General features: G+C 35.1%; 1 protein-coding gene across 4 annotated transcripts in view; it reads left to right on the top strand.

Annotated features, from left to right (window-relative positions):
- The window catches only part of BRWD3 (bromodomain and WD repeat domain containing 3), a 235,373-nt gene extending 222,962 nt beyond the window's left edge, over positions 1-12,411 (top strand). For 3 of the 4 annotated variants that reach the window (XM_045995124.1, XM_045995126.1, XM_045995127.1), the window contains one exon: positions 6,905-12,411. In XM_045995124.1, coding sequence (XP_045851080.1) covers positions 6,905-7,656 — 752 coding nt within the window. In that variant the 3' untranslated portion in view covers positions 7,657-12,411. Of the gene's footprint in view, positions 1-4,852; positions 4,988-6,904 lie in introns of those variants that run through there. The other variant, XM_045995125.1, reaches the window with a different exon arrangement.
- The last annotated feature ends 289 nt before the right edge of the window (positions 12,412-12,700 follow it).

Here is a 12,700-nt window from a genome sequence, read left to right as displayed (position 1 = left end):
CTTGCAACCCAGGAATAAATCCCATTATTGTGGTGAATCATTCTTTTAATCTATTGTTGTATTTAATCTATTGTATGTATTTAATGTATTGTTGTATAAAATAGTTTGCTACTATTTTTTATACTTTTAATTAATTAATTTATTTTTTCAGCAAAACAGTATTCATTGTTTTTGCACAACACGCAGTGCTCCATGCAATACGTGCCCTCCCTACTACCCACCACCTGGTTACCCCAACCTCCCACCCCCGCCCCTTCAAAACCCTCAGATTGTTTTTCAGAGTCCATAGTCTCTTATGGTTCGCCTCCCCTTCCAATTTCCCTCAACTTCCTTCTCCTCTCCATCTCCCAATGTCCTCCATGTCATTTGTTATGCTCCACAAAGAAGTGAAACCATATGATACTTGACTCTCTCTGCTTGACTTATTTCACTCAGCCTAATCACTTCCAGTCCCGTCCATGTTGCTACAAAAGTTGGGTATTCATCCTTTCTTTCTTTCTTTTTTTTTTAATAAACATATAATGTATTTTTATCCCCAGGGGTACAGGTCTGTGAATCACTAGGTTTACACACTTCACAGCACTCACGATAGCACATACCCTTCCCCAATGTCCATAACCCTCTCCCCCTCTCCCAACCCCACCTCCCCCCAGCAACCCCCAGTTTGTTTTGTGAGATAATAGTTTGCTACTATTTTATTGAGAATTTTTGCATCCATATTCATCAATATTGGCCTACAGTTCTCTTTTTTAGTAGAGTCTTCCTCTGGTTATGGAATCTGGGTAATGCTGGTATCATCAAATAAATTTGAGGTTTCTTTTCCTTTCTTATTTTTGGAATAGATTGAGGATAGGTATTAACTCTTCTGTAAATGTTTTATGGAATTCAACTATGAAACCATCTGGTCCTGGCTTTTATTTGTTCAGAGATTTTTGATTACTGATTCAGTTTCTTTGCAGGTTATTGTTCTGTTGAGGTTTTCTATTTCTTATTGTTTCAATTTTGGTAGTTTATATGTTTCTAGGAATTTACCCATTTCTTTCAAGTTGTCCAATTTTTGAATTACAGTTTTTCATTATATTCTCTTAACAATTTTTTGTATTTTTGTGGCATCGGTTGTTATTTCTCCTCTCTCACTTGTGGCTTTACGTATTTGGGTCCTTTCTTTTCTTTTTGATTAAGCCTGCCTAGAGGTTTCTCAGTTTTCTTGATTTTATCAGAGATCCAGCTCCTGGTCTCATTGATCTGTTACATTGTTTTCTTTTTTCTATGATTTATTCCTGCTTTAAACTTTATTATTTTCTTTCTTTTTCTGGCTTTAAGCTTCATTTGTTGTTTTTTCTCACTCCTTTAGTTGTAAGATTAAGTTGTTTCTTTGAGATTTTTCTTGCTTTGAGGTAGGCATATACTGCTATATACTTCCCTCTTAGGACTGCTTCTGCTATATCCCAAATGTTTTGTATTATAGTTTTGTGTTTTCATGTTCATTTGTTTTTATACATTTTGTTTAATATCCTAGTTGAACCATTTATTGTTTAGTAGCATGTTGTTTAAACTTCATGTATTTGTGGTCATTACATTTTTTTTTCTGTGTGTGCTTGACAAATTTCATAGCATTGTATTCAGAAAAGATATGTAGTGTGATCTCAGTATTATCGTATTTGTTGAGGCCTGATTTGTGATGTAGGACATGATCTATTCTGGAGAATGTCCCATGTAGACTTGAAAAGATGGTATATTCTGCTGTTTTAGGATGGAGTGTTCTGAATTTATTTGTTAACTCCATCTGAGTCAGTGTGGCACTCAAAACCATTGTTTTCTTGTTGATTTTCTATTTATATTATCTGTCCATCTATATAAATGGAGTACTTATGTCCCCTCCTATTACTGTGTTATTATTAATCTCCTTATGTTTGTTATTCATTGTTATATGTATTTCGGTGATCACATATTAGGTGTATAAATATTTGCAATTGTTACATCTTCTTGTTGTATTGTCTGCTTTATTATGATATATAGCCTTTTTTATTTCTTACAGTCTTTGTTTTAAAATCTAGTTTATCGGGGCGCTTGGGTGGCTTAGTGGGTTAAAGCCTCTGCCTTCGGCTCAGGTCATGATCCCAGGGTCCTGGGATGGAGCCCCACATCGGGCTCTCTGCTCGGCGGGGAGCCTGCTTCTCCCTCTCCCTCTACCTGCCTCTCTGCCTACTTGTGATCTCTGTCTGTCAAATAAATAAATAAAATATTAAAAAAAATAAAATAAAATCTAGTTTATCTGTTATAAATATTGCTGCTCCATACTTGTTGACATGCATTTGTGTCATAAATGTTTCACCATCCACTCACTTTTGATCTGCAGGTGTTTTTATGTCTAAAATCATTCTCTTATAGACAACATATAGATGGCTCTTGTCTGTTTGGTTTTTTGGTTCTGTTCTATGTTGTTGTTTTTTTTTTTAATGTTGTTTGTTCTTGTGGGTTTTCTTTTTTTTTTGCCTCCTGACAGCCTGTGTCTTTTGATTGGAGTGTTTAGTCTATTTACATTCAGAGTAATCATTGATATACATGTATTTAGTGCCATTTTATTACTTGTTTTGTCAATGTATCTGGAGATTTTCTCTGTTCCTTTCTAGTTTTTGTCACTTTTGGTCCTTCCTTTCCATGCCAAGACCCCTTTAATATTTCTTGCAGGGCTGGTTTCATGGTCATATATTCCTTTAGTTTTTGGTTATCTGGCAATCCCTTTATGTCTCCTCTATTCTGAGTAACAGCCTTACTGGATAGTGTTCATTGCTGCAGATTTTTCCCATTCAGCAAATTGAATATATCATGTCACTTCCTGTTGGCTTGCCAAGTTCCTATTGAGAAATCTCCATCCAGCCTTATGGATCTTCCCTTGTAAGTTAAGGATTCCTTTAGTGTTGCTGCTTTTAAGATTTTTTTCTCTATCACAGATTTTGCCAGTTTAATTACAATATGTGTTGGTGTTGGCCTGATTTGTTTTGATGGGAGTTCTCTTTTCTCCTGGCTTGGATGTCTGTTTTCTTTCCCAGATTAGGGAAGTTTTCTGCTGTTACTTCTTGAAATAAGTTTTCTGCTTCCTTTTTTCTCTTCTTCTTCTGAGACTCATATAATAAGAATGATTATACATTTGATAGAATCACTAAGTCCCCTAAGTTTATTCTCATATTACATAATTCTCTCTGCATATTGTTCAGCTTCATTATTTTCCATTATTTTGTCTTCTATATTACTAAATCATTCCTCAGCTTCTTCCAGCCTGCTTGTCATTGCATCAAGTTCCAATATCATTTATAGCATTCTTCATTTCTGTTTTTTAACTCTTATGTCTGTGGTAAGTGTCTTCTTGATGTCTCCCATTCTTTTCTGAAGCCCAGTGAGTATCCATATGATTGTTGCTTTAAATTCTGGACCAGGCATATTACTTATATCTGCTTTAATTAGATCCCTGGCTGTGATCTTTTCTCGTTGTTTCATTTGGGATGAAGTCCTGCATCTTGGCATCTTATCTAGGTTTCTGCCTTCTTCTGTGTGTTAGGAAAACCAGTATGTTTCCTGGTCCTGAAATTAATGGCTTTGTGAAGAAACAGTCATTTAGTTTCTAGTACCTGTCACTTCTGAGATTTCTCTCTGCTATGTTCTTTGTATACTCTGCTGTTGTGTTTTGATTGCTCTGTCCTTCAGGCCAGTCGCCTGCAGAGGCTTTCCTTGCTTGCAGTTTACTGTATTTGTTCCTTAGCCAAAAAGTGGTGTGAGCTTTAACTACTGTGCTCTGGCCTGCTTATCAAATGAGACCTGATGCTATTTCTACTCCAACTGAAGCCCTGTAAAACTCTTATAGGGATACATGGTTTGGGCAGGGGTTTCTGCTGATCTTCTGAGGGAGGAGCCCCCCATTCTGGTACTGGGGCAAGCTTGACTGAGAAGGACAGTCTCATCAGAAAGTTGGGGTGTGGGACATAGTGTAACCATGTTAGGCAGCCAGTATATGTGCTGTGGTGCTTTCTGCAGCTGGCTCTGTTTATGCTGAGGAGCAGGGGAGAAAAATGGTACCATTCAGCTCTCATTCCCTGAGAGCAGTCTCCATGAATGCTGCCTCTCAGGGAAGCACTCTGAGAAGAGCAAATAATCTCCCACCTGTGTGCACCAAGCATTTTCTAGTTTTCTGTTTTCAAACTGTACACCTCCAGGTTTTTTTGCCTACCTTCTCTCCAGAAGTACAGTGCCCTCCAGGCTCTATCCCAGATAATCCTGATGACCTTTAAAACTGCAACAGGCTTGGGGTGCCTGGGTGGCTTAGTGGGTTAAAGCCTCTGCCTTCGGCTCGGGTCGTGATCTCAGGGTCCTGGGATCGAGCCCCCGCATCGGGCTCTCTGCTCAGCGGGGAGCCTGCTTCCCTTCCTCTCTCTCTGCCTGACTCTCTGCCTACTTGTGATCTCTGTCAAATAAATAAAATCTTTAAAAAAAAAACTGCAACAGGCTTTAGAGACATGGTGTGATAGGGGCTTGTGCTAATATTCTGGGGGATGGGTACACGTGCTGGGACTGAGGCAAACTTGACTAAGATGGGCAATCCCAGTGCAGGGTTGTGAGACTTGGTATAAGCAAGTTAATCAGCTGTTGTCAGGGCTACACTGTTTCCCACTGGTAGCTCTGTGTTTATGCTGAGGGTTACTGGAGGGAAATGGCTCTGGCCTGCTCTTTTGTTTCTGGAGAGGCATCTCTATATGAAAGCTGCCTCTCAGGAAAGCCCTCCAAGGAGATTGAATAATCTCCCTCCTGTGTTTCCCAGGTATCCTTCAAATCGTTGTTTCCATGTTCTGTTCACCAGGTTGTTTGCCTGCCTTCTCTCTCCAAGAGCAGAGCAGTGCCCTCAGGGCTTTGTCCCAGCCATGCCTACTAACCTTTAAAATTGTGAGCTTTAAGCCTCACTGGTTTTAAGAACTCATGAAAATTGGCCCTTCTCATGTTCCAAGCCAGTGGCTCTGGGTAAATATTCTCCTTGTGCATTCCCTTGTTTGTTCTGCTCTAACGCCCTTCTCTGTGACTGTAGCTCCCTCCCCTCTGCAGTGCCCATTATCCATTTCTCTCCTAAGTCACATCTGCATACTTCCTACCAAATTTAATATGGCGTCTTCTCTCCCTTCAGTTGTGGAGTTTGTTCTTTCAGTCTTCATATTGATTTCTGCAGTATTTAGGATGATTTGATTGTTATCTAGTTGTGTTTGTGAGACAAGATGAGCCTAGGGTTCTCCTACTCCACTGCCATCTTCTTTAAAACCAATATGTATATTTTTTGAGAGAAGAACACAATCCAGTCTATAACATCTAGACTATTAAACTAATCTTGTTACTATGCTTCACATACAACCCTAATCTTTGCTCCTTCCAAGGTTTTGAGTCCACTCCTGTTTTTGTCCTACCTCACTAGCTGTTCCTTCTCAATTATCTTTGCCAGTTGTTCTTTATCTTCAGATGCTGGAATATCCCAAGTCTGTCATTGACCACACTCTCTTTCTTTCTTTGCTCTCTTAATAAGTACCCTCAGTTCTCTTGACCCTAAATGTTATCTCTTACTGAAATTTTCCAAAATTATATCTCTACCTTTAAATGAGCCTGCCCTGATCACTAGACAGTTATATCTACCTGCTTTTTTTCTTTTTCTTTTTATTTATTTTTTAATTAATTGTCTTTACTTGGAACTCTAGTAGTATTTAAAACTGGAATCTTGATTTTTTTTTCTACCAGAATGCTTAAACCTATTCCTCTTTCAGTATTCTCCAACTTAGCAAAATATCTTTACCATTCAATTAGTTTCTCAGGCTGTAAAACCCTGGAGTTGACCTTCATTCTGTGCTTACCACTTGATATCCAATCCATCAGCAATTCCTGTTAGTTCAGACTTCAAAAATAAAAGGTTGGTTCTGATGGCTCCTCTAGAAGGAATCACTCCAAATCTAATCACTCCTCATCACCTCTATTGGTACATCCCTCATCATGTCTTATCTAGACAGTTGCAGTGGTCTCCCAACTGGTCTCTGCTTCTAATCCCTTCTATAATTTGTTCTATGTACAAGAACCATAGTGCTCTTTTAAAAATATAAATCATATCCTGTCATTTTCTTGTTCTAAAACCCTTCATCCCTGGCAGTTATCTCTTTCCACTCTGTTTTTTCTTCCATTCCAGTTACGGTGGGTTTCTTTTTCCTCCAATGGAATGTTCTTTTCCCAGATCTTATTTCATTCAGTTCTTTTCTCAGATACTACCTCTACATGAAAGTGTCTTATCTAAAATATGCACCATGTATACACATGAGATTTTTTTTATTTAAATTTTTTATTTATTTCTTATTTTTTATCACGAGACTTTTTAATACTCTTTTCTTTTTTTATATATCATGTGTCATTACTTGAAATTGTATTTTTTTAATTTATTTCATTGTCTATCATGCTTTCCCCACTAAAATGTAAATTCAAAGAGCAAGGACTTTGTTTCATTATTGCCACATTTCAAACTTCCAGCAATATAGTAGGTAACAGTAAATACTCATTAAACAAATGAAGTTATTCTGATACATGTTCTTACATAATTCTTTATATAGAGTTCAAGCCCTTGAAATTTCTGCTCATCTTCCTCACCATCTATTATCCCTCCATACTCTCCTCCCTGTACCCCCCAAAACACAATCAGACAAAATTCAGAACATTAGTATCTTCCATTTTTAACAGATTTAAATCTATATTCCAATATTCTCCATTACTTTACCCCATCTATCTTTGGGTGCTAAGTATTTTTTGATAGAATTTTTATTTTACTTTTGAATTTAAATAACTATCTTCAATGTCAAAGCTTAACTTCAAAAAATTATTCATCTTCATTTAGATCACTCCCTTGATGGACCCCTTACAAATGGTGATGGCAGAGAGTCTCGGACAGGAATCAAAAGAAAACTACTTAGTGCATCAGAAGAAGAAGAAAACATGGGAAGAGAAGAGAAAGAGAAAAAAGAAACAAAGGAGAAATCACATTTGTCCTCCTCAGAGAGTGGAGAGTTAGGATCCAGTTTAAGTTCTGAAAGTACCTGTGGTTCTGATTCTGATTCTGAATCAACTTCCAGAACAGATCAAGATTATATAGATGGAGACCATGACTATAGCAAATTCATACAAACCAGGCCTAAAAGAAAACTAAAGCAATATGCCAATGGAAAAAGAAACTGGAAGACAAGAGGCACAGGAGGAAGGGGCAGATGGGGAAGATGGGGTAGATGGAGTAGAGGAGGCCGAGGAAGAGGAGGCAGGGGACGAGGAGGTCGAGGAAGAGGTGCAGGTGCCACTAGAGGGAGAGGGCGAGGGAGAGGAGGAAGAGGTGCTTCTAGAGGAGCCACCAGAGCCAAACGTGCACGTATTGCAGATGATGAATTTGATACAATGTTTTCAGGACGTTTCAGTAGACTGCCTCGAATTAAAACAAGAAACCAAGGCAGGAGGACTGTTTTATATAATGATGATTCTGATAATGACAATTTTGTGTCCACTGAAGATCCTCTGAATCTTGGTACATCCAGATCAGGCAGAGTGCGTAAAATGACAGAAAAAGCCAGGGTTAGCCATCTCATGGGATGGAATTATTAACAGTTAATAAATTTAGAGTAATTTAAAAAATTCAATGGCCTTCTACTGCAGGGAATTTACTAGGAAATCTACAAAGCAAGTTGTGTGGGGACTTCTGCTTCCTTTCACATTGGTGCTTTTCCATTATGCCAGTATACATTTGTTTCAAGACTTTTGATCTCCACACTTCATTTGTTCAAAGAAGCCTTACTCATTAGGCCTTAAATTAAAAAAAAATTCTGCCCACATATACACACACACACACAACACATCACAAACACACTACAGATTTACTACATTAAAGGAGCATTCAGCTTCTTAGGAGTAGCATGACATTTTTATCTCAATTGAATATCCCTCTTTTGCTTTTGTATCACAGAAGTATAGCACCTTCTTACAGAGTTTTATATAGTTTGTTTTTGCCATTTTGATTCTTGTACCCAGTAATAACTTTTGCACAATACACCAATCCTATAGGCAGCTATTAAATGTTTACAGTTTCTATATTGTAAGAACGATCTGGATTATTTTACTCTTCCCAGGCCAAACTTTCATGAATTGTACTGAACTGAAGTATATATTTATACTACAGTTTTTTGGGGGTGGGGGGAACTTGATATGCTTTTCATTGATTTGTTTAATTCATGTTAAAGGTGAGAAAGGGTTGGTGCCTTGTAAATATGTAGCAAATCTTTGTGATGTGTCCTGATGTTTGCATTAACTTTATTAAAAAAGAGTATTTGAGGTATCAATCTAGACAAGGTGCCAAATGCAAAAGTTTCTTGCATCCATTTTCTTTTTCCTATTATATTTTATTGCATTAATAGAACTTGTGTAGTTTAAAGAATAACTTAAACATTTGAAAAAAAAATCCTCATCCACAAAGAATCACTTCTTTGAATAGTAGCTCAGCTACCTCTATTAACTACAACTACTGGAAATGTTAAGGAAAATAAATGCTGTTTTTCATTACTGACTAAAAAAAAAAATAGAACAAGCTTGGTAGGAATGAATACTCATATGTTATAAGCTGAGAGGTTGTTAATAATTGTATTGGCTCTCAAATTAATAGTTGTAATTAACAAACTTTCATAAGTGTAGTATGCTGTACCTTAGGCTTTTCTTAGTACATACTTGTGTAAGTAGACTTGGTCTACTGCTTATGTATCTCTGCTACCACTTGCTACTTAACAGCTATGAGTGATTGGTTTTCATTTGAATTTTAAAATGTAACAAAGCAGCTAGTTTGAATTGGAATGTTTTGGCTAGCAAATATTTTGAGACAATTTTAATAAGTTTTGCTCATACCATTCCAAAGGATTCTTCTGTTACAATCTTTTAGAAAAGAACCTCATTACAATGCACACTGATATTCAAGTCATTATTTTATATATTTAAAAAATCTTTAAAACCCTTACGATCTTGTTTACAGCAATAGAGTGCACATGATTCTGTAAATGAGCTTGAATTCCAAGATGAACTTTAGTCCTCAAATATGAGAAATTTCAAATTCACTAATTTGTTTTCGTGAGTGGATAATATTAATCTCTATTATTATAACAGCAGATTTGTCGCACTTAGATCAGACTTTGGAGATAAAAGAAACTTCTTAATGTATGCCTAGTAATCCCAGGATATTTCTTAACCTAATGTGTTTGTTTCATTTTTCTAGTCATTTTATGCATCTGAAAATCCTTAAGTGCAAAGGAAGGAGTACACACATAACTTTGCTCTTTTGTTTGGGTCAGGTGGGGGTTGTTCCTGTACTAACTACTTTAAGCAATTTTCACTTGCAGTAGAAATGATGTTCAGGCTTTAAGAAAGTATTGTTGTGAATTGTTAATGGCACTAACTTCTGTTACTGAATAGTAGATCAAGCTGATTTTTTTTGTTGTTGTAGTGTTGTTGTTGTTGTTGTTGTTGTTGTTGTTGTTGTTGTTTTTCACTAAACCAAAACTACTGCTGGTTAAACTCAGCTGACACTTTTAACAATACTATAAATTCAAAAACATTCACATTTGAAACTCTGCATTTGATTTTTGCTAAAATACACTATTTTAATTATTCATCTCATGGGCATTTGGACTAAATTTGTGCCTGTATTTTCCTAGAATCAATAACACTTTGACTTACCCTAATCAAAGTAACATAGTTACTTAAAATCATGGATATACTCAAACGTGTATTACGTGTATCATTTTAGTGTGAAATTTTTATGTTGACATTCTTCTATGAAGAGCTGACCCCTTCCAATATAGAAGAATTGCTTTTTGTGTGATTTTAGCTATCTCAAGCTTTATTTATAATTTATTTTGAAAAATAAAAATGCCACATTTATTTCCCACATGTCAAGATTTTCTAGGTTTAGATAATTAGAATAAGGCTGAAGATGTTTTTAGCACATTTTATATGTAGTGAAATACTGTGAAAATACTAGTGAACAGCATTTTGCTATAATGTTGATTTCAGTTATTAGGATTTAAAAGTCACCAGGGTATGTTAGATGAGCATATTTACCATTTATTACAAAACAAACAGATTATTTTCTGTTTGCATGCAAATTATTTTAATACATGTGAAAATAAAAGTTTGGAAGATAGTATTTTTACTTTTATATCTGAACACTTCCCCAATTTATACTTTGCTTGTTTGTAATGCTGCCTCCTGTGAATGTGTTGTAATTTGTATCACATTGAATAATGTACACTTTAATTTTTTAGAGTACCTTTAAACAATTTCAGGTTCAGGCATAGCAAAGCAAGTAGGAAATGAGGTGAAATTTTGAAGAAAAGTCTAAATCTTAAATGAATTGCTAAGAAATTAACTTATATTTAGGTCCATGAGAACATACACATGTATAAACCTAATCCTATGCTGGATATTAATAGTCACTGAACTATAATATTTCTCATGAATACTAATAATCTTTTAATTCCCAGCTTTAAGGTCTTAGCATGTGTTTCTGTTTATGAAAACAGAATTGTGTCTTCTGTATTGCTGTGTGTAACTCTTCCAGCAATAGGATGCTTTCCAAAACATTCACTAGCCTATCAGCTTAATGACTAAAAGTGTGTGTGTGTGTGTGTGTGTGTGTGTGTGTGTGTGTGTGTAGATTTTTTCCCCAACTTGACACACTTTGTCTCGGACATTAAAAAAACAATATTTTGTATGGAAGACAACTGTATTCACAGTCTACCAGTCTTTGCCTCTGTTTAAAGCACTTAGCATGTATATACACTGCTTCATCATCCATTTCATTATGCCTTCTAGATGAACTAGGCTTTTATCAGATACATGTGTCCCTCTATCTTTTTTTTTTATTCTTACACTTGTTTCTTTTAATGTTTCCCTTCCTAGAGATCAGGCTTGTGCTAGAATTCTTCTTACAGCACTTTGTTTCACCCAGAGGCTAAGAAATTGAGTGAAATTCATAAATCTCATAATGCACAACTGTGTGCTCAGATATCTAATTTAGCCTTGTAATACTTTGAAGGAAATTTGATTGATTTGCATTTTATTGTTTTGTTGGAATCCTATAAGTTGTCATCAGAAAATAACAGAGTGATTGAAAAGAAAAATGTGAATGCCACTTCTTAGTTTTTGAAAAAACTTTTTGAGCATTTTTCAAAATTTGTATGTTTGTGGTAGTGATAAACACCTTTATTACTTGCTTATATATCTTGGGAATTATTTTATGCACATTTACCAACTGGTACTTATCTTTAAAGTTGGAATTTTCACATCCACAAAAAGGAAATTTACATCCTATATAATTTTTAGTTTACTTCAATATCCAAACTTTTAAACAATTACTAACATACTGAGCTCCAAAATGAACATAGTTCAATTCACTGTTTTAAATGTTAACCCCATCCCCAATATTTTTGTGGTACCATGAGGCTTTATGAAAGTTTTATTGAAAATAGAGTATGATAACTTTTAAGGTTTATTTTAAAAATTAGTGTGAAAATATTTTCATGCTTTTTAAAATTTTTATCTCTTAGTAAAGTTTCTTTACTAAGTTTTAATTATAAAGTTTACCAAGTTTTGTTTAAATTCTGATATAAAGTTAATTTTTTCATGGTGCTATATTTTGTGAAATATGAATTACCCTCAAGTTTCTAGAATTTATTTCTTATATAGCCTTGATTATTTTCTTTTCAATCATTCCTGCTTATTTTATCCTCACTTCTTTTACTGCAATAAAGACTACACCTAATTTAACACACTTCAACAAGACTGGCAATTTATGATTCACTGATGGGAGAAGTACAGTAGAAAGGCCCTGCAGTTTAGAGTTAAGGTGTGTTTATTTATATGTATGCCCATTTGTTATTCTTATACCTATATTAATTAAATTTATAATATGAGACTTTGACATATAAAAGCATGATAAGTATTTTCTAAAAAATAAAACTATTGATACATGTAATCACCATTGGTAATTGACTTTTAAAATCACAAAAATATTTAGAAACCCAGTTGGGAAATGTGTTTTTACATATGTCACCAGATACACATTAGGCAGTACTAGAAATGTTAATTCTTTAAACAATACTGTGGTGATGGCAATCAGTAATTTATTTCTTTGTCCTGTAACTTACCAACTTTGTCTTTTGTAATCCCTTACAAAGTATTAACAAAACTGTACCTTATGTTTGTTCTTAGTATCCATAAAATTTTAAGATGGAAAGTCATTGAGTTAATAGTTGATGTGACATTGTATATGGACAAAATGTCCGTTAAACTAAAATTCAGTAAAGAAAGGTAAACTAACTGGCTTGGTTTATAAAAGATGTTTTGTTTGGCAGTTACCAGTCATTATAAGCAATTATCTTCAAAGACAAAAACTGGATTAATTTGTTGCCATTCTTTATGGGATGTTTACAATAAAATTCCAAGTTGTTTGGAATCACTTGCACTCTTGCTGCTTTATGCTTTAACTCAGGTACTGAAGATAAATTAACAATAAGAAAGAAAGAAGGAGTTTCCATTATTCAGCTTCAGAGATTTTAATATGTAACTCTTGGTTCTTTCCTTTTTGTTTCTTTGCAATATAATGTCT

Source organism: Meles meles, chromosome X (assembly GCF_922984935.1).
Source record: "Meles meles chromosome X, mMelMel3.1 paternal haplotype, whole genome shotgun sequence".
Lineage (NCBI taxonomy): Eukaryota > Metazoa > Chordata > Mammalia > Carnivora > Mustelidae > Meles > Meles meles.
This window is presented reverse-complemented; position numbering and strand designations above follow the sequence as displayed.